The 19,901-nt window shown below is 41.3% G+C and overlaps 1 protein-coding gene across 1 annotated transcript in view; it reads right to left on the bottom strand.

Moving 5' to 3' along the window:
* LOC146969384 (mitogen-activated protein kinase kinase kinase 11) overlaps window positions 1–19,901 on the bottom strand; it is a 60,228-nt gene that overhangs the window by 15,315 nt on the left and 25,012 nt on the right. The window contains exons 2-5 of the mRNA XM_085758996.1: window positions 11,060–11,240; window positions 7,515–7,663; window positions 5,695–5,870; window positions 4,201–4,447 (exon numbers count right to left, since the gene is read on the bottom strand). Of these exons, the coding sequence (XP_085615122.1) occupies window positions 4,201–4,447; window positions 5,695–5,870; window positions 7,515–7,663; window positions 11,060–11,240 (753 nt within the window). The remainder of the gene's footprint in view (window positions 1–4,200; window positions 4,448–5,694; window positions 5,871–7,514; window positions 7,664–11,059; window positions 11,241–19,901) is intronic.

Raw genomic sequence — 19,901 nt, 5'->3', positions numbered from 1 at the left:
CACCATAAGGCAGAGTTATTGCTTACCTGAAAACACTAAAACTGCATTTCTTCCTGTATATACATACAAATACACTGGATGGAGTTCTTTATTTCTCTAATATAATACTCGCATCATTTAAATTTGTTTCTAACATTATACAACTGCATGATTAGATTTCAGATCTTAAATTACTCTGTCACAGAGCTGTGACAGGTGAAATAAACATCCAAAATAAAACTTCTTGAAAGAAATGAAAACAAAATGAATTAGATTAACAAACCATAAATAAATGATTGTTTTTGTGGGAGGTATTCATGAGGATGTGTCTGATACAACAGTTGGATCAGCTTCCTATCCAGATAAATCCAGACTGTGCCACATTCAGAAATGAGAAAATATTAAAGGGATAGTTCACCCTAGAATGATATTTCGCTCATTATCTACTCACCCTCATGTTGACTAAGGGCTGGAAGAAGTTTCAGATTCCTCCGTGGCTTCTCTGAGTTACAGGGGGTCTCGGCATAGCAGTGCATGTCCATATAACGGTTGCAAAGGGACACCGGAGCTCTTCGTAAAAAAACACACACAAAAAAACATCCAAATACCTCCATGCTGCTCGTATGTAATGTCCGTCTTGTGCTGAAGCCCCAAATTGCGTAATTGTCCCGAAAAAAATTAAATAAGTCTATATTTTAAGCTTGTTTGTAGCGGAAGCTTCTCGAAGCTCCTCTTCCTGGTCCGTCCAAATCTCGCGTGATTTGCGCCGGCGTCAGCATGCGTCAGTGCGGTTACTGCGAATCACGCGAGATTTGGACGGACCAGGAAGAGGAGCTTCGAGAAGCTTCCGCTACAAACAAGCTTAAAATATAGACTTATTTAATTTTTTTCGGGACAATTACGCAATTTGGGGCTTCAGCACAAGACGGACATTACATACGAGCATCATGGAGGTATTTGGATGTTTTTTTGTGTGTGTTTTTTTACGAAGAGCTCCGGTGTCCCTTTGCAACCGTTATATGGACATGCACTGCTATGCCGAGACCCCCTGTAACTCAGAGAAGCCACGGAGGAATCTGAAACTTCTTCCAGCCCTTAGTCAACATGAGGGTGAGTAGATAATGAGCGAAATATCATTCTAGGGTGAACTATCCCTTTAATATGAAAAATAATTAAATCTAAATCTATTAAATCCATTACTGGTAAGTTATGTGCAGATCTAATAGAAATAAGTGATTTTGCAGGCTACACATCATTAAAAAGGTCTGACACCTAATCTCACTCCAGCTTTTTAAATCCACTGTGGCTTCCACTGTTTTCCCAGGAGGATTGCATTGATCTCGATTCTCCTTAATCTCTAGCTAAACTCCACAAATCTGTTCTGTCAATTAATAAAAGCAAGGCTCCAGACAGTTTACCTCCAGAACTTCATTTAGTCTTCACTGCTATGTTTGAAGTTCTTTACTCAAACCCAAGTCAGTTATGAATCTATTACCATGGACCAAGCACATATTTCTTTGTATGCAGATGATATACTGTACGTTCACTATACTGCAATTTATTGCATCTTAGTTAGCATCCATGTCCCACCTTCAATTGTGAACATGACACAACAACAACAAGAAGAAGCAGGCTACATATGACAGAGGCAGGAATGGATTTTCAAAGACTGAAATCTCCCATTATCATTTCACACTTACATCTCGCACTTTCTTAGTGAAGAGATTTTACCATAAACCTAGAGAGTTTATATGGAGGAGCAAATAATCCAGGCTGAAACTGTCAACTCTCCAGAGATAAAAGAACAAAGGGGGTGTTAGGTGTCTCCTAACTTTCAGTGCTTTCCCTGTGTCCAAATGATTAAATTATGTTTCTTGGAGGCCAGTGGAAGAGAACATAGTGTACCCTCACAAGTTACAAGATACGGTTTACTTCAACATTTAACTTCAACAGTCAACTGGAAAAATGTGTGGATAGAGGCCAAATTTCTCTAACACCTCAGAGCAGCCCATCTTGAATACAAGGCCTCCTGTAAGACGGACCTCTCCTTATAAAACTCCAATCCAAATTGGAGATAAATATGTCCGACAGAGGATCTTCCAGGACCTAAACCATCAGACAGCCTCACCATCACCAAACTGCACATTTTCTCATGGTGTGAGAGAGAAGGCTTCAGAGATGCTATCAAGCATAATGTCAAAAACAATTCCCTACTTGCCAGAAGTCTTATTACCCCATGACAGCTCCAACTTGGAACTGTGTGTTAGCTGGCCAGAGCTGCTGCTGGCTAACTGGCCGTACAGCTGCCAAGGTGCTCAGAGCTTGTAGATGGAAAGCTCCTCATTCTGTCAATATACAAAGATGGCTTCTTGCCTTCATAGACAGAGCAGGCACGGAAGACTGGGCTGCCAACGTGGACCGTACCCCAGGAAAAACAGAAAAAAGTACAGACTGGAAACAAGTGATGGCTATAATAAAACCTCCTGATATAACTATCCTCTGTGTCCATAAGGTCCGGGGTAGGTGGGATGGTAGGGAGTCAATGGAAACCATATGGGAGGGGCTGTTTGTCAGTTTAATTGTGATTGTGTACTTTATTCATTATCTACGAACATGTAACCCCTCCAGTGCTTAAATACCAATGAGATTCATTATGTGGTTTGACATCAAGACTTGCAGTATAATAAGATTATTCAACTGCACATCAGGCTCCACAGCAAGCAGCTAGCAACATTAGCTGCTTGTTGACATTACTACTGTTTTGCCAAACTGGCTAAGTAGCAAAAGAAGCTAATATTTTCAAAAACACAATAATATGCTGAGCCCTGAGTCAATTTCTTTATCCTACATATTCTTTTTTCTAACTCTGCACTCCAGTCTTTAGCACAACTTCAAAAGAAAGGTAACTGTTTATAACCTTTAAACCTTTAAATCCTAATAATAATTCATATATAATAACATTCTTTGCATGTTCTAATGCACTTTTAGAGCATATGACGTTAAGTTACTCCGCAGGGGATAAATTCAAGAGCAACACAGGATGAAGGAAAAGATAATAAAAATAATTTGGGAAATAGGAAGGAAAAGCAGATATGGTCAGGGAGGCAAGAGGGAGGAGGGCAGAAAGGTGAGGAAGGGAGGGACACCTAAAGGGAAAGAAAAAAAAAGAGAGAGAGAGACATAGAAAAAGAGCAAGAAAGCGAGAGCCAACAGTATATCCATGGACAGGAAGTGTTGAGGCGTGGTTGGCTCACTCTCCCCTCTCATCAAACCCCCACCACCACATCACTGCCCTGCTGCTGCTGGGAAAGGCCTAACCACAACACACACACACGCACACACACAATGTATTTATGCATGCTTGCTCAGCCCATAACACACTCGCACACACACACTGAACACAGTGGATGGGAACTGCAGCGGGCTGTGTGACTGTGTAACAGTGGAGGGGATGTAAGGAGCAGCAGCCAGCTGAGTAGCAGAGGGAAAACAGCAGCTCAGGCTCAACAGTGTCACCCAGTTCACATGTCAACAGCTCACTCATGTTGTTCCTTTTCAGAGTAAAATGTGAGAGACTTCATCACTTCAGACACTTTTTATGATGAAAACAGTTCACCTTTGACTAAGCCTGTGAATCTGTCCCTGATGCAAACCTTGAGCAAAGCCAAGTTCCAAAATTACAACATTCGCACCACAGTACTCCCTCCTTCACTTCTTCTTCACGGTTCTCTGGTGCATTTTTTTTTTTTTTTACATTGTTGTTTGTTTTTGTTGAATCAGAACTGGGATGTCTACTAGGGGTGTGCATTGGCACTGTACTCACAATTCGATTTGATTACGATTCACCAGGTAACAATTTGATTCAACGATGCATTGCGATGCATTGCGATGCATTGCGGTGGTGCATTGCGGTGCATTGCGATGCATTGCGAAAATGAAAATTTTCATCAGTCATGAGGCAATACAAGCAGTCAGATATTGAACAACAGATTTTATTGGCTGCTATGTGATAACTCTCCTGTATCTTTACCGGAAATGCCCCCGGAAGTAATTGAAACTTCACAACTTTATTGTCCACTCGAGACCAGAAAATAAACAGTGACATAATCAATTATGGCACGTTGCTGCATCGATGCTGAATCGTGCATGCCCCGCATTGCGATGCATTGCCGAATCGATTATTGTTGACACCACTAAATTGTCTACTCAAGGACAACAAACCTTGGGGCATGCTGATCTTCTCGCCGTTCTTGCTCTTGAGCTTGTGCTTCTTGAAGGTGCCCTTCCTCTTCTTGACATTGGGTTTCTCCTGGTTCTGGTTCAGGTGGAGGATGAGGAGGCTGAGCTCCCGTTCGAACACGTCCTGCTCCCACTGAGCCAGCTGCTGCTCCCGCTGCCGCAGGAACTCCTCGTGGGACTTCTGCTCCAGAGCCGCTCGCTTCAGCTCCTCCTCGCGGCAACGCAGCTCCTGATGGAGGAGAGGGGAGATCAGGAGGTGACACAGTCAGCGCTAATTTTCTAGTCTCCACTGGAGCTGTCAGCGTTCAAACCAGCATCCTTCCTCCACAGTCTTACCTCCGCCTGGGCGACAGACAGTGCAACGAAACACTAAAGATGCTCATTGCAATGAAATCTTTCATCATAATTAATGGCAACACAACTCAAAACTGCCGCTTGACATCTCATTTGATGTCCCATGGTTTAGTGTTTGATCTCACATTGTTGGCACAACTGAACAGGTTTCAGAACAGGGGGGTTATCCTGCAGGGATCTTACATTAGACACTGATGAAAATGAAAACAAAGTTCAAAGTAAAATGAACATCCAAAAGTGAAATTTATGTGATATGTGATTGATATTAATAAGTTTATTCCTAAGAAAAATTGCAGGAACTTTTGTACAGATTCGCAATTGCACTATTAACGCTCTACATTTTCTCTTCTCCTGTGTTTCATGTTAAGCAATGATCAATATAATAGATCTTTAATTTTAAGAACCAAAAACCATCTCAAGTGAAGATCCACATCTCCTCTCTCAGGCTTTTCGCTGTAGCCAATCAGGAGAGAGGAGGCTCTGAGCCTCTCTTCTGATTGGATAATAGAAATAAATCAAACTCAGGTAAACACTAAGAGAAATCCAACTCTGTAAAGTTGGATAGTGGATCCGTGTGGGCAGGATTTGGGATGAGCTAGTTGGTTATGACATCACAAAGTCACAGAAGTCCTGACGGCTGGTTCCCAGGCTCAGTTTGTGGATACAGGCTGTGTGCATCTCTCTGTGGACTGAGGATTTGATACTTTTCAAATATAGAACCTAGAGCTGCTTTATAATCAGAGAGGATCTGAAAAACGACCTTTTTACTGTACAGGACTTTTTATCATATAATCTTTGATTAACAATGGTTTCCTCAGCTGGATCTAAAATCAGTATTATTCTGATGTACTACAAAAGCTTTTGTTGCAGGTTTGGTAAAACATGAACAGTTCTGGAGGGTTTTGCAGTTGGTATTGTCCTTTGGGTGCCTTTGATCATCTATGGTTTGATAAATGGCTGATCAACCACTCTCAGCCATTTCAACAGCAACACTACCACAAATACATAAATGTCTGAGGATAAAATGAACATCAAACGGTATGTTTTCATTTCGGTATATTAGGAATTCAGCAAATTGCAAACTTGAAGGTCACTCAGTCGTTTACAGCTCGGGCCCCTTACTTTCTCTTTCGCCCGGAGTTCATCAAACATGTCCTGAATCTCCAGTTTCCAGTCCTCCTGCAGGGAATGGAAGGAGTCCTGCGGCATCTCCTCCTTCACCTGCTGCTCCAGGGCCGTCAGCTGGGCCAGGATGGAGCTAAAGTTGGGTCTGCGGTGGGGGTCCTGGTCCCAGCACTCTGCCACATAAAGGACAGACACAATCAGACGCCAGCTTCCACACCACACCACTTAAAGGTATAATGTGTAGGAATTCCCCCCATCTAGCGGTTGCATATCGGAACGTATTCTTGATGTTGCATTCACGTGAAATCGGGCAGACGTCAGACAGACAACAGACGCTGCATGTAACAGAATAAACAAGCCTCTATGTAAACAAGTGGTCCGCCAGCACGAGGCAAAACAATACAGGCGTGACAATATGTTGTCATGGTGATGTCGTATTGTTTACCTGACCCACATTTTACCGTCTTTCTCTCGTCGAGTAAAATGACATCTGGTCTGCCTGACTGCACCTGAATGCAACATCAGTGCCTCCGTCCTTCCTCACACTACACAGTGGTGACAGTTTTAACAGGTGCTACCTGGAAAACGTTCTCCCTGAGCCGACAGCTCCAGTGAGTTCATGTGGTTACCTACAGTCACGCTACCACTGAACGTAAAAAATGGCGATGCAACATGGCCGCCTCGGTTCGGTGCGTCGCCCACTTATGTATTTGTAACGACTTGTAACAACTCATTCTAAGGTACGAGAAAGCTTTCATTTGTATGCGGGTGTGATTCGACTTCAGTGAAATACGTATTTATGAAAGCAATATTTGATTTTTGCTAATAAAAAGCCAAATAAGTTACATAGTGGGGCTTTAAGGAGTTTTATGTTAACAGGAGCTGTGTGGTTAAGTTACAAACGGTTCTATTTAGTTCAGTCCTGACTCCATAAATAACATCTTGCTTCCTTAATGCAAATGGAAAAATTATGACACCAAACATGACAAATCAGACAAATGTGTTTGTCTCCAGCACAGTTTCACTTCTTTCAACAGTCGTCTTGAACCGAAGGACCTGAAAGAAGGAAGTCACTCACTGATTCATCACGATCCCCACACATACTGATCTGCACTAAAAGAAGTAGACTTTTATCGCCCCGTTGAAAAGGATTTAAGACTTCAAACCAGGTCAGATGATATTCTGAGCTGGATGTTCCTGCACTTAAGAGCCTGCAGGATAGTGCAATACCTCTAATTTTTATTTACACAAACTCAGGCTCTTGTGTGAGCTTGTGTGAACACAATCGAGAGTCAAGTTGATTGCTTATTCAAAGTGTTACGCTTAATTAACTTGCTGCGGGTGGGATCGCATAATTTGCTGCAGCACTTTGGGCATTACAAGCAGATCAAAAAGCAATCCAATAATTAATTAATCCTCTGAGGTGGTTATCGGTGGTTTTGTGCTCTGATCTGTTTTTTATGTCGTTTTTTTTAAGACAGCTATAAAAGACGGCCAATCAAATCAAGACAGTAGGTGGGAAGCGGGGGGGAATGTAAACTGTGTGCCTTTTGGAAAACAGCAGGTAACAGACTGGGAGTATGTTATCAAGAAACCAGATGATATTTTGAAGATAAACATGATTATCAACATATTGAGAGATCCAGCACTTCCTCTCCGTGCTTGGGTTATTTGCATGCATTTGTTTTCTCAATTTCATCCCAGGCTTTGAGGAAATGGAAAGAGAGCGTGCTGGGGACACCAGTGAGCTCACGCAAACACGACTCTTACACCACCAAACTGAATTACATTCCGACACATGCAAACATGAGTCCTACCTGACATGAGCTGGGCGAAGGGTTCGGGGCATGTGGAAGGGATGGGCAGGGTCAGCTTGTTGACAGCCACTCCATAAGCCACAGCAAGTCCATCGATCCCTTTGTAGGGTGCCTCTCCTGTTAGCAGCTCCCACAGCAGAACCCCGTAGCTGTAGAAACACACACACAAACACACACACAGGGCATGAGAGAGGAATCTCAGACAAGAACTGGACACAGTACATGTCCTGAAACAAGCTCTGTGTACAGTTTTCAAGGCAAATGCGTAGCCGGAACTACATTCCCAGTGACTTCAAAATCGTGAGTAGTTCCGAGTATTTGCTTCATGTGTCGTAATGTTACATAATTATACGGATTATGGCAATAGGCACATTTGCCAAAATGTTGAACTATCCCTTTAAGGTGCAGCAGCGTAAATATACTAAATAAAATTTTTGAGTATTTTAATACAACATGCATGCATGTTAACATCACTTTACCCTATAGTCCTCTGCCATGTGAGTTTTTTCATATTCATGGTGGTGCAAATAGCTAATTAGTTCCTGCTGCAGCTTCAGAGTGAAACCCTTCCAGTAAATAGCATTATGGTTAATTATGGATTTTACCGCAAAAGCAGCTCAATAAATCAGTAAAATTACCAGCACCAGGATTATCTTAAATCTGAGCGGTAACTAGTGCACTCCAGCAGACAATTCAAGTCAGTGTGGAGAGTTCAGATCAGATTAGATCAGATCAGTGGGCTGCCACAGCTGCTGGTGTTCAACCACCACCAGGGAGTGCAAAGGTCATAGTCACTTTGAAGCTGGACTACATTTTTTTTCTATTTCAGGGAAGTGGAATAAGCTGAAACCCCAACACTGACATATCATTCCTCATAAAGGTGTGATGAATGGGAGTCTGATATCCATTCTACTCATTGCTCCGTTTTGTTTTCCACTAACTCCTGGGGAATCTATTTACCGTTTGACTCTAGTGAACAGTGGCTCTGTGAGAAATTTTCCAACAACTTCATACAGAGGAACTTCACCATTGTGACTCCTGAAACAAATTGTTTAATCTTTGTTTTTAAATCTTATCCAGGTAACAGGTAAAAAACTAATAAGAGCAGGCCATATTGAGCTCCAATAATAAACACCTACTTCCAGACTATTAAAACACTTTATATGACGATTTTTAAACTATAATTCATTTAGATAACACTCAACACATACCGTCTATTGTCTGTGGTGTGTAGATAATTCATGATGACTTTGCTTTCCACAGCACATTAGGACTTTTACATTTATTATCACAGCACTTCAAAATGAAGCCAAAGGCATTTGTGCAGTGGAGTATTGAAACACGTGCCTACAAAGCAGCCTGAAGCCATGCACGCAGAACGTGCACAAACAAACACTCGCACACAAACACAAACAGGACTTGTGTGAGCCCACACAATGGGAGCAGCCTGTGTCCCAAGAAGATGAAGCATGGTGTAGGACTTGGATCTTCCACACTGTCAATTAGCCCTCGCCCTCGACCTGACTGAAGGCACTGTGGAGGCTCGCTAAGTGGAGAGCACAGGCCGCAGCCTTTTTTATTTAGTTCTTTAATTACAACTTCCACACACTGTGACTGTGCAGGAGCTGCTGCTGCTGCTCGTCGGCTCGGCCCCCGAGGCGGTCGCCGTCTCTCTCTCTCCGCGTGGCAGCTTTGGAGACGAGCAGCGGTGGACAAATGAGAAAGAATAGTAGAACAAAGATTACTGTTCATTTTCAGAGTGGGGCTTCCTGCCTGCCTGCCGCTTGTCTGCTACTCCGACATTCTGCTGTTTTCCAGATTGTGCGATGATTGCTGTGAAAATGAGGTTATGTGGATTTGGTGTCGATAGATAAGGCAGAAGGAAAGTGAGAGGATGTACGTGTGAGATAGTGACAAGGCACAAACTCTACACTCAATCATTAGGCTGCCTTTAAGTACCCGACATTCTTTAGTAACCTGCACCACAGCATTATAATTTCAATGTTCTCAAGGACACTTTTAAAAAGGGTGCTCACGTGGTTTCACAAAAGGCGCTTAAAGGGCCCTTAAAGAATGGATAAAACAGTCCAAAACAACAGGATTAAAATTAAACCATAGCATATGAGAGCATCTGCTATATCCACAAAGGAGCAGAGCCGTGAATGTGTTATTGCTTTAATAAATAATTTACATACATTTCCCTTTTGCAGAGCAAAAACAGCTCCGTGCTTCATTCCAAATGCAAATTCATATGCGGCACTTAAAAGCCATCATGAATCCCCTCTCAACAAATCACACAGTTGTTGTAGTCGTTATTATAAAACCACTAACCATAATTAAGGGATTTTCTCTTTTTGTGTAGATGTGACCAAACGCACACACACACAAACGCACGCACGCACACGCACGCACCCAGAACTATTCCAGATAAAAGGTTGTGGTTAGGTCTGGTGTGTGGCCTCCTTCTCTGTCTATACTGGAGACAATGGGACAGTGTGCAGCACACATGTTCCACAACAAAGCACAGAGCAGCTCTTTGAAGAGACACCATCACATGGCTGCAGCGGCCTTGCTGCAATCAATCACTCTGTCCGTCCATCTCTTCATCGCTGCCCCCACCACCACCCCCCCCACCACAGGTCCACTGTCCCAACTGCAGATAATTGGTGCACAATATTGAATGTCCCAAGATTTAATATTGCACTGCACACATTTTTCAGACTTTACACAAGAATCCGTCTCCACGTACCTCCTAGAGTAGCCAGACTGGTGTGACTCAAGTTGAGCAGAGATCATATATAAATTTTACAGTGCGTAGGTGACTGGCTGTCATTTCAGCTTTGTTGCAAAGTGTTTTATGCCACACGTCCTTGTGAAATCCTGCGCTACATAAATCCCTCTCAGAGAGGTCTCTATTACCATAAAAACACTAACGACAGCCAGCCAGACACATTTATCAAGGAGAGCTTTTTAAATGTGGATTGTCAGAAAATTATGTTTTGGTGAGGCAATAATGTTATAGCTGATACTGGGACAAGCTGTGACATTTTCATCAAAAGTTGTCTCTAGATAACAAATTAACATGATGGTATTAATTTCCTCAACCTTTGTGCCCTATATCACAGTTAAATGTATAGTATTATATGAATATACTGTATATACAGTAAATGGTGGTGGTAGGTGGTTTTTGAAACTTTAGACAGTTCCCTTTGTTAAGATACGCTAATTTCCTGAAGCTAGGAGATTTTAGAATGGGTATTTCCCAAAATGTTGACTATTCCTTTAACCCTTCACCACCCACTGGCCTGTGGGTAGTGTTGCTTCTAATTAAAACTGGGCCCGCTGGGTTAAGTTGCCATGACAATCTACAACCCCATTAGTTACAAATCATGAAAGGCACAACAGGCTTTTGATAAGTTAAATAACTTGGAAGCACACCTGCACACATTATAAAGAGCCTGGATTTGGTTCATCTGAATTCCATTGTAAATACTGAGCTTCATAGACTTGGGCTCTCACGCAGAGAGACTCACACAGACACTCACCTCCAGACGTCGCTGCCCTTGGAGAAGGTGGAGGACTTGATGACCTCGGGGGCCATCCAGGCGTAGGTGCCGGCTGTGCTCATCTTGGTGGTCTTGTGCCACTCTCTAGCCAGGCCAAAGTCTGTGATCTTCAGCGTCAGGCCCTCCATGCATTCGTTCTCTATGGGCTGAGCCAGGAGGACTACAGGAGGAAAGACACAGTTAAACATGATGAGATCAGAAGCGTCAATATGCAGACTATACTTGTGCAATTTTCTTAAATGTAACTGTGAGAAACATCTACTAAACTGAACTGTATCTTAGACACATGTTCACACATTCTCTCTGTCTTTCTCACTTCCTCTTCCTCTTGTTTTTAGAGCACTAGTCCATTTGCATTAAATTCATCAATGTGAGAACACACATCTCCACCCCTTTAAACTGGTGATATTGTCAGTGCTGTGTGATTGGTTGCAATGCATACACATAATTTCTTAATTCTACTGGCTCTGTGTGTGGCACGGTTCATCTGGCATGCTGTGTCGAAATCATATGCACGACTGGGAGCAGGGCCAATGATGCATCCATCCTCTTTTTTTTTTTTTTTTTTTTTTTATTTCACTTTATTACAGTAAATAAGTCCATATCATACATACACACACACATACAGAACAGGCAGAGACAGGTTTGAGTTTGTCTCTCTCTCAGACCAACGTTCACAGCATCGGAGTAGAAATAAATAAAACAAAGGTGTTATAGACCCAGAGATGTGCAGTGATCACACCTAACATGCAACTGTAGACGTTCTTTATTTTTTTTGGTAAACAAAACATCCCATAGGAAACAGCCACAATTGTTAACAAACAAACAAACAAATAAACAGACAAGCAAACAAAACAGACAAACAGACAAATAAACAAACAAAAAGAAAAAAAAACTACCACATCATTCTAAATCTTGATCACCCCTACCTCACCCGCCCCCCACCCCCCCAAGAAAAAAAAATAGAGACACAAAACATAACATAAACAACCCACCCCCACCCAAACCCCTACCCAGAATATAATAGAAAGAAGAAGAAGAGAGAAAAATAAAAATAAAAAGTAAAACCCTCCAACCCTTCCCCTTCCCCTCAGTTCCTTCCCACCTCCATGTGACCCTCCTCTGTTGCAAGAAAAGAAAAGAAAAAGAAAAAGGGAAAGACATATGCATAACTATCTACAATAGGGTCTTAGCTAACTCTAGAGCCTCTTTCCTGATTTGAATGGCCTTTCCACTAGACTTACTTACTCTGGCCACTGACAGCTCCATAGCCAGTATTTCCACCAGCGACTGGATCCACTGTGGTATAGATAGACTATGTGGTGGCTTCCATCTAACTGCCACCATCCTTTTTGCCACAGTGGATGCTGACAGCCAAACTTGCCTCTGGGGTGGACCCAGTTGTAGATCTGAGTCGTCCCCCAGAAGCATACTTTGTGGTCTACAGTTCAGTTCTTCTCTCCAGAAGGCATAGACAGCTGGACATTCCCACATGACATGTAGGAATGTCCCTGTTTGGTTTAGATTACATAAAGTACAATTAGGAGTTGTAACTATTTTCATCTTATAGCGCCTCTTAGGTGTTAAGTATGTTCTAAAAATAATATTTATGTTTACTAATTTATTATTTAGATTTTGGGAAGTTTGTCTCGTATTCCTCCATACATTGGCCCAATTTATTGCTGGTTCTGGACAGTCAATATTCCATGCTGTTGTTACTGTTAGCAATGGTTGAGTGTGCTCTATAATTGAACTGTACATAGCAAATATATGTCCCTTATTCAGTGCCTGTACTTTCCTAATGAGGGATATCACTGGATGAGGTATAAGGTGCTGATCCTTCTCGAGCTTTGAATTTAAAACTGAGCGTAGCTGTAAATATAAGTAAAAGGTGTTAGGGGATATGTCATATGTTTCTCTTAGATCTTGAAAGCTTCTAATGCCATCTTCACTCATGATGTCTCCCAGAGTGTGTATTCCTGCTCTTCGCCACTCCTGTGAGAAAAAATGTTTACCGCCAGATTTCAATAAATCATTATGAAATAAAGGTGTATTAGTGTGCCATTTTTTCCTTAAGTTTTCAATTGCACTAGTTATAATTTGTCCATATTTTTGTTTAAATTTTTTAATAGAGAGGTTTGTTAATAAGACGTCCTGTAATTGCGCTGGGGCCACCAAGCTCCTTTCGATATTAATCCAGGCATTTGACTTATTATCATCAAACCAGTTTACCACAGGGCAGAGCGCAATTGCGTGGAAGTACAGTTTTAAGTTAGGTACTGACAAACCACCCAGTTCCTTCTTTCTTTGTAAATTAGTTAATTTAATCTTTGCTCGTCTGCCTTTCCACAAGAAACGCGTGATCATGGCCCGTATATCATTCCAGTATCTAGGTGGTGGCACAGGTAACATTTGACTGCAAAAATTGATTCTGGGGAGTACGTTCATTTTTATTATGGAAATTCTGCCTGGCAGAAAGATCGGCAAATTCTGCCATCTGTCTAGATCTGCTTTAATCTTATTCAAAGTACCGCTATAGTTCTTCAGGATTGTTTTTTGTAGTGATGCGAATACATTAATTCCCAAATATCTAAATTGTGAGACCACTGTGATGTCAATATTAGAGTAATCATTGCCTCTATTTTGGTGTAGTGGTAATATGACAGATTTTGTCCAATTTATTTTATAACTCGATACCTGACTGTATTGCTTAAATATAGTAAGAATATGTTGTAGTGAGTGCTGTACATCTGAAAAATATAAAAGAACATCATCTGCAAAGAGGCTTATGTGATGTTGAGTAGGCCCTATCTGTATTGGTTTGATATTTGATGATAATCTAATTGATTGTGCTAAGGGTTCCAATGACAGAATGAAAAGCATTGCTGATATTGGGTCCCCTTGTCGGCTGCTCCTACTTATCTCAAAGGGAGATGAGCGTTCATTACCAGTTACCACGCAAGCTGTGGGTTTCATATATAGAGTTTTAAGCATCTTTATGAAGCCAGTGCCTATACCCATATGTTTCAGGACTGACCATAAAAAGGACCACTCTAAACGGTCGAAAGCTTTGTCGGCATCCACCGATAAGATAGCTGATGGTGGGATATCGCTAGAGGCGTCAAGTACATGTAGTAGCCGTCTTAAGTTATCTGAGGCTAAACGCCCTTTAACAAAACCACTTTGGTCTGAGTGGATTAGTTTTGGCATATATTTTTCTAGTCGGCACGCAAGTGATTTAGAGAAAAGTTTAACATCTGCATTTAGCAGGGATATGGGGCGGTAGTTGTTACATATAGATGGATCCTTATCTTTCTTCAAGATTAGAGTTATGATGGCTGTATTTACAGTACATCTCTACCGAACGATCCTCTTTGTATTGCAGTATTAAACATTTCTAGCATCAGTGGTCCTAAGATGTGCCAGAATTTCAAATAGACTTCCGGTTGGATGCCATCACTACCGGGTGACTTACCTTTATTCATTCTAATTAAAGCTTGTCTAAGTTCCTCCAGAGTGAAGGGCTCCCCCAGCGCTGTAGACTCCTCATTTGTCAAAGTTGTCAAATTTAATTTATCCAAGTAAATATCCTTATCTAAGTCAGTAGAGTTGTCATCCGAGGTATACAGTTCTTTATAAAAAACAGAGAACCTATGATTAATTAACTCTGGGTCTGTTATTATATCCCCCGTTTCTGAAACAATGGATGTTATATTTGTGACATGGGTATCTGATTTTAATTTGTTCGCTAAAATGCGACTTGGACGCTCCCCATGTATATATTTGTTCACGTTAGTTCTATGTATCTTAGTTTCAGCCATTTGTGTTAGTAATAGGTTCAACTCCATTTTTGTTTTTACGAGGGATTTTGCCATTTCTTCTGTATAATTTGTTTGTTGATAGAACTCCATCTTCGATATTGATTTCTCTAAATCATTTATTTTGCTTAGGTTGTTTTTTTTTCATCTGTGATGTAAAAGTTTGCGCATTAATTCTAATGAATCCTTTTATCGCATCCCATAGATACCTAACATCTTTCAGCGTTGATTGTTTATTGATCGTTATAAATTCAACTATTTCCTTTTCAAATTGTTTACAGAAGTCCTCATTTTCTAGAAAGGTAAGGTTAAAGCGCCATCTAATAGGGGTTCTTGGTCGGTCTGTCAGTGACACCTGGCATATATAGGCGTGGTGGTCAGTCATAGTCATATGTTTTATTTGAATACTTTGGACTAATGGCATGAGATGTTCAGATATTAATACGAAATCTATCCTTGAATAGGATTTATGTCTATTAGGAAAAAAAAGTATATTCCTTTGATTTTGGGTTTCTTACTCTCCAGACATCTTTCAGATTGAAGTCTGATAATAAGAGAGTTAATGCCCTGGTAGACTGCCTGTCGGAGCATGAACCAACTGATTTATCTAACCTTTCATCTAATATGCTATTCATGTCTGTGCCCACTACTAATTTGTATTCAGACAATTCTGCTAATACCTTATTGACTTGACTAAAGAAAAGACCCTCATATTTATTTGGTGCGTAGATGTTAACAAAAGCTATTTTCACTCTATTGTACAGGCACTTAATAAAGGCCACCCTACCACTGTCATCTCCTCCTTTCTCAGTAATAGTCATCTGAAGTGTTTTTCGTACTAAAATTATAACACCTTTAGTTTTATTTGGCGCTGATGAAAAAGCACTCACCTTGTACATATGATTTTCCAATTTATATATATCGTTCTTGAGAATATGTGATTCTTGTATCATTGCTATATCAATTTTGTCTCTTTCCAAAAAATCCAGACAGGCTACTCTCTTGTTTAATCTATTTAGGCCCTGAAAATTGCAAGAGAGCACATTCAGGTTAGACATATGGTATTTTCAAGTAAAAAAACAAACAAACAAATAATGCACACAGAAGAAGGTCGCAGGTCCCTCCCTCCCTCCCTCATCCCAACCTCTGTCCTTAAACACCCCCCCTCCCTATTTCCATTCATCCCTTCCCATCCCACCTCCCCTCCCAGTCTAGTTCCCAAAAACCTTACTTTATACCTGTAAGGGTGGAGCACGTTCAGGACCATGCCTCTGGAACTAGTAATGCCCAGATCAAACTTATGCTTGCCTAATGGAGCATATGCATTTAAGCTCTGGTTATATAATAATGATAACAAAGAAAAAAAGAAGAGGAAAGAGAGGAAAAGGAAAAAAAAGTAAGAAAGGAGAGAAAGAGAACACAAGGACAAGAGAATATTGTGTTTAAAAAATAAATAAATAAATAAATAATAATAATAATAATAATAATAATAATCAGTCCGATATCAGAGAATATATAAAGGATAAATCAATCAAAAAAAAAAAAAAAACGGGGGGAAAAAAAAGAAAAAGAAAAAAAAACATATATATCTATTATGCAGTAAATTACAAAAATATCAGAGAATATACTGTAACCCCCCAAAAAAGAAGTAATAATGATAAAGAAAAATAAAATAAAAAATAACATAAAAAAAAAAAATATTAGAAAATAAAAATAGCAATAAATATAAGAATAAAGTAGTAATGACAATCATCACCATAATAATAATAATACAATAATGAAAAAATAATAATTATTATAGTCATCATCATTAAATGGGTATGTAGCCTATTATATATGTGGGGGGAAAGAGAGAAGAAGAAAAAAAAAAAAGGGGGGGGGGGGTTGGCAGAAAAAGGCAAATTTAACAAAAGAGTGGCGGGGGCAGAAAAAAAAAGAGAAAAAAAAACAAACACTTTGAACATAATTTTGGTTTGCCTATTTTAATCAAGGGTCAGAGTGATTATTCTGTTCTACTATACGCGTGATGGCATATCTGTAATATATCCCACCTAAAACGTCATATGGGTAGCGCAAATCGCGTAGGGAAGCAAAGAGTTTCAGGTCAGGGGCTTCTAAATGTCCAGTGTCCAAAAAAAAAACTAGGTCACGTAGCCCTTCCCTGGTTTTATCCACACAGTGTTTTCATCTGTGTACAAGCGTTCGTTAATGTACAGTCTGTCCGCTACTAGTTTTACTTTGTTTCTCAATTGCAGATTCTGTTGTAATATTGGGATTAGAATTCTTCTCCGCTCCATTACAGTTGCTGGGTAATGGTCTGTTACTTTCAGTTTCTTACCTTGGGCTCTGAGTTTCTTGGGAGCATCATACCTTATCCTATCTTGTTGGTCTCTCACCACAAAGCGGGCCACAATGGGTCTGGGGGGCGCTGAGGTCTTTGTTTTCTGGCCATCCTTCACGGCCTCTCCGTATGTTTTCTTTCTCCCGAGTCGATGCGACGTTGATATCAGAATACTATTGGCCTCACCAGGAAGCATCCTCAGCTCCTCTTTGAGAAAACTCCTGGCGGTTTCCTCCGTATTCTCGCCAATCACCTCGGGGAATGCCATGGAAGAGGAGATTCTCCCTCATACGAGTTTTCTTCTCGCAGTTCAATCACCTCTCGCCTCAACTCAGCAACCTCGTCCGAGACTTCTTTAGGAATCAAAGTCTCTCTGTTGCTGTTCTCCAGCGATGTCATCCTGTCTAGGCATCTGTCAACCAGAATCAGCAGGGCTCGCTCAGTAACCGACAGATAAATAAAAGGTAAGGTAAAGGTACTTTATTTGTCACATATACAGCTAGTACAGTGAAATTCTTTCTCTGCATTTAACCCATCCCTGAGGAGCAGTGGGCAGCCACGGTGCAGCGCCCGGGGACCAACTCCAGATTATGAGCCAGTGCCTTTGGTCAGGGGCACTGACTGGAGGATCAGGCTAGCTGGCATGTTTTTAGTGGTGGGGGAAACCGGAGCACCCGGAGGAAACCCACGCAGACACGGGGAGAACATGCAAACTCCACACAGAAAGGACCTGGGCGGCCGGGGATTCGAACCCAGGACCTTCTTGCTGTGAGGCAACAGTGCTAACCACTGTGCCACCGTGCCGTGATTGTCAATGTCGAGATGGTACTCATTCTCCGAGGATGCGTGGCGAGGTTTCTTCCCCCGCCTCGCCCGGAAAGCTCCAAGCAGCCCGTCAGCCAAGCAGTCGGTTTCCCCCGAGCCATCCGAGAAAACGGGCCCAGAGGAACCCAGAGGCAATGCCAGGCTGTGCCTCCGTGGTGGTAGAGTGGCGTGGGAGGCGGCGATTTCCTCCATCTGGTGCGGGCGTGGGACGCACTCGCCACCGGCTTGCAGGTGATCACCTGATTGCGGAGTGGAGGACGGCATGGAAAAAATATCATTCAATGCGGTTTGGGTGTTTTCATCCATTGTGATCCTCTTGAAGTGAATAAAGTACGGATCTTCGTTTCCCAGGTCAGAAGTGTCTCTAAGTGTCCCCTCAAAAAAATCCAGTGTGAAGTTTGTTTAGGAAAAGCAGTTTCTTAACCAAACATTTTTGAAAAGTGCGCTCCTGCTCGGCATACGCGTTTGCTCACTCGCGCATGCGCATTGCTGTATTGTGATGCATCCATCCTCGACTGACCTGTGTCGTCAGTCAACTGGCTCAACATGTTGGTCACATAGACAGTTAACACCATTTTCAAAATGATAGTTTGTTGCTCCAGTGTATCAATGTACTGTTTAATGGGTTGGGTTGACATCCAGAACAGGCACAGAGAGGTTGATGAGAACAGTAAAATGTAAAAATGTTGTGAATAGCACTGATGTGGCAGTCTGTTGGGATTCATATGTAAACCTGGTGGCCGGACCTGTGAAGGCTTCTGTGGTACCTGGGTGGTGCAGCAGAATATCAAAAGGTAATAAAAAATGTAATTGGTTAATTCTGCCTTTCTCTTCTTTCTCTCACTCTTTCCCTCCTGTCTTCATCAGACATGGCAGCGTGTCTCCAATTTCAAATTAAAAGCCCTCAGCGGAGTCATGTAATAGCAACTTCATGACTTTGAGGTGGCTTAGCTGACGGTGCTAAGCCACTGATATTTGTTTGATTGAACTCACCTCACGCCACCGTGCACCCATATTACAAATTGACACGCATAGCCAAACTCCCTCATGATATTGTGCTAACTCTTGTCTACACAATCATACCAAAATAACCTTTGTGTGATTGTGTGCAATTCTGCCCTACAAAGGCAAAGTGCAGTATCTGTATTTTTTCTTTTTTCTTTTTTTTTGACCAATCAAAAGTGTGGCATATTCTCTTCAATCTGGTAGAATTTGACATGGGCTTTTTATTTTGCTGTCCATCCAAAAAAGCACAGTGAAACCAAGGCAAAGTGCAGTATCTGCACCAAAACCAAGGCAAAAGTGCAGTATCTGCCATAAAACGGTCAAAATTGGTCAGAAAGACAAACTACAAAATACATTTAATTCAGTCCACCTTTATCTAATCAATTATAGACTTGGTAGTTATTCATAATTTGATGCTTAAATCTGACAATGAAAAACACAAAAAGCTGTTTTTCACAGTTTGGCATTTTTTTACAGATACTGCACTTTGCCTTTGTAGGGCAGAATTGTTCACAACTGATACACAATCTCACCATTTCAGCTCTTATTTTGGTGACAGGTATGTTGTTATTTGTGTGGACAGATGCTCCGCTGTTATAGTAGTTATACCTCTAGATCGGTTTTAGGTCCAGGATGCACAAAGTTGCAGCAAACAGTTAAATGAAGAATGAAGTAAAGCCAATTCCACTGATCAGTTGAACAAAGTGTTTTCTCTAAACTGACCATTCAAGATCCACGAAAAGAAGCCGTTTCTGCAGACAAGGTTCTTCAGGCATCAGCTAAATTGCTTTGAGTATAGAGCCTGAGAAACTGGATGTTTTATAGGCCGCAA

The sequence above is a fragment of the Trachurus japonicus genome, chromosome 18 (genome assembly GCF_045865225.1).
Source record: "Trachurus japonicus isolate A0001 chromosome 18, Traja_1.0".
In the NCBI taxonomy this organism is placed as follows: domain Eukaryota; kingdom Metazoa; phylum Chordata; class Actinopteri; order Carangiformes; family Carangidae; genus Trachurus; species Trachurus japonicus.
Note: the sequence above shows the minus strand (reverse complement) of the source record. Positions and strands in the feature narration are given on the sequence as shown.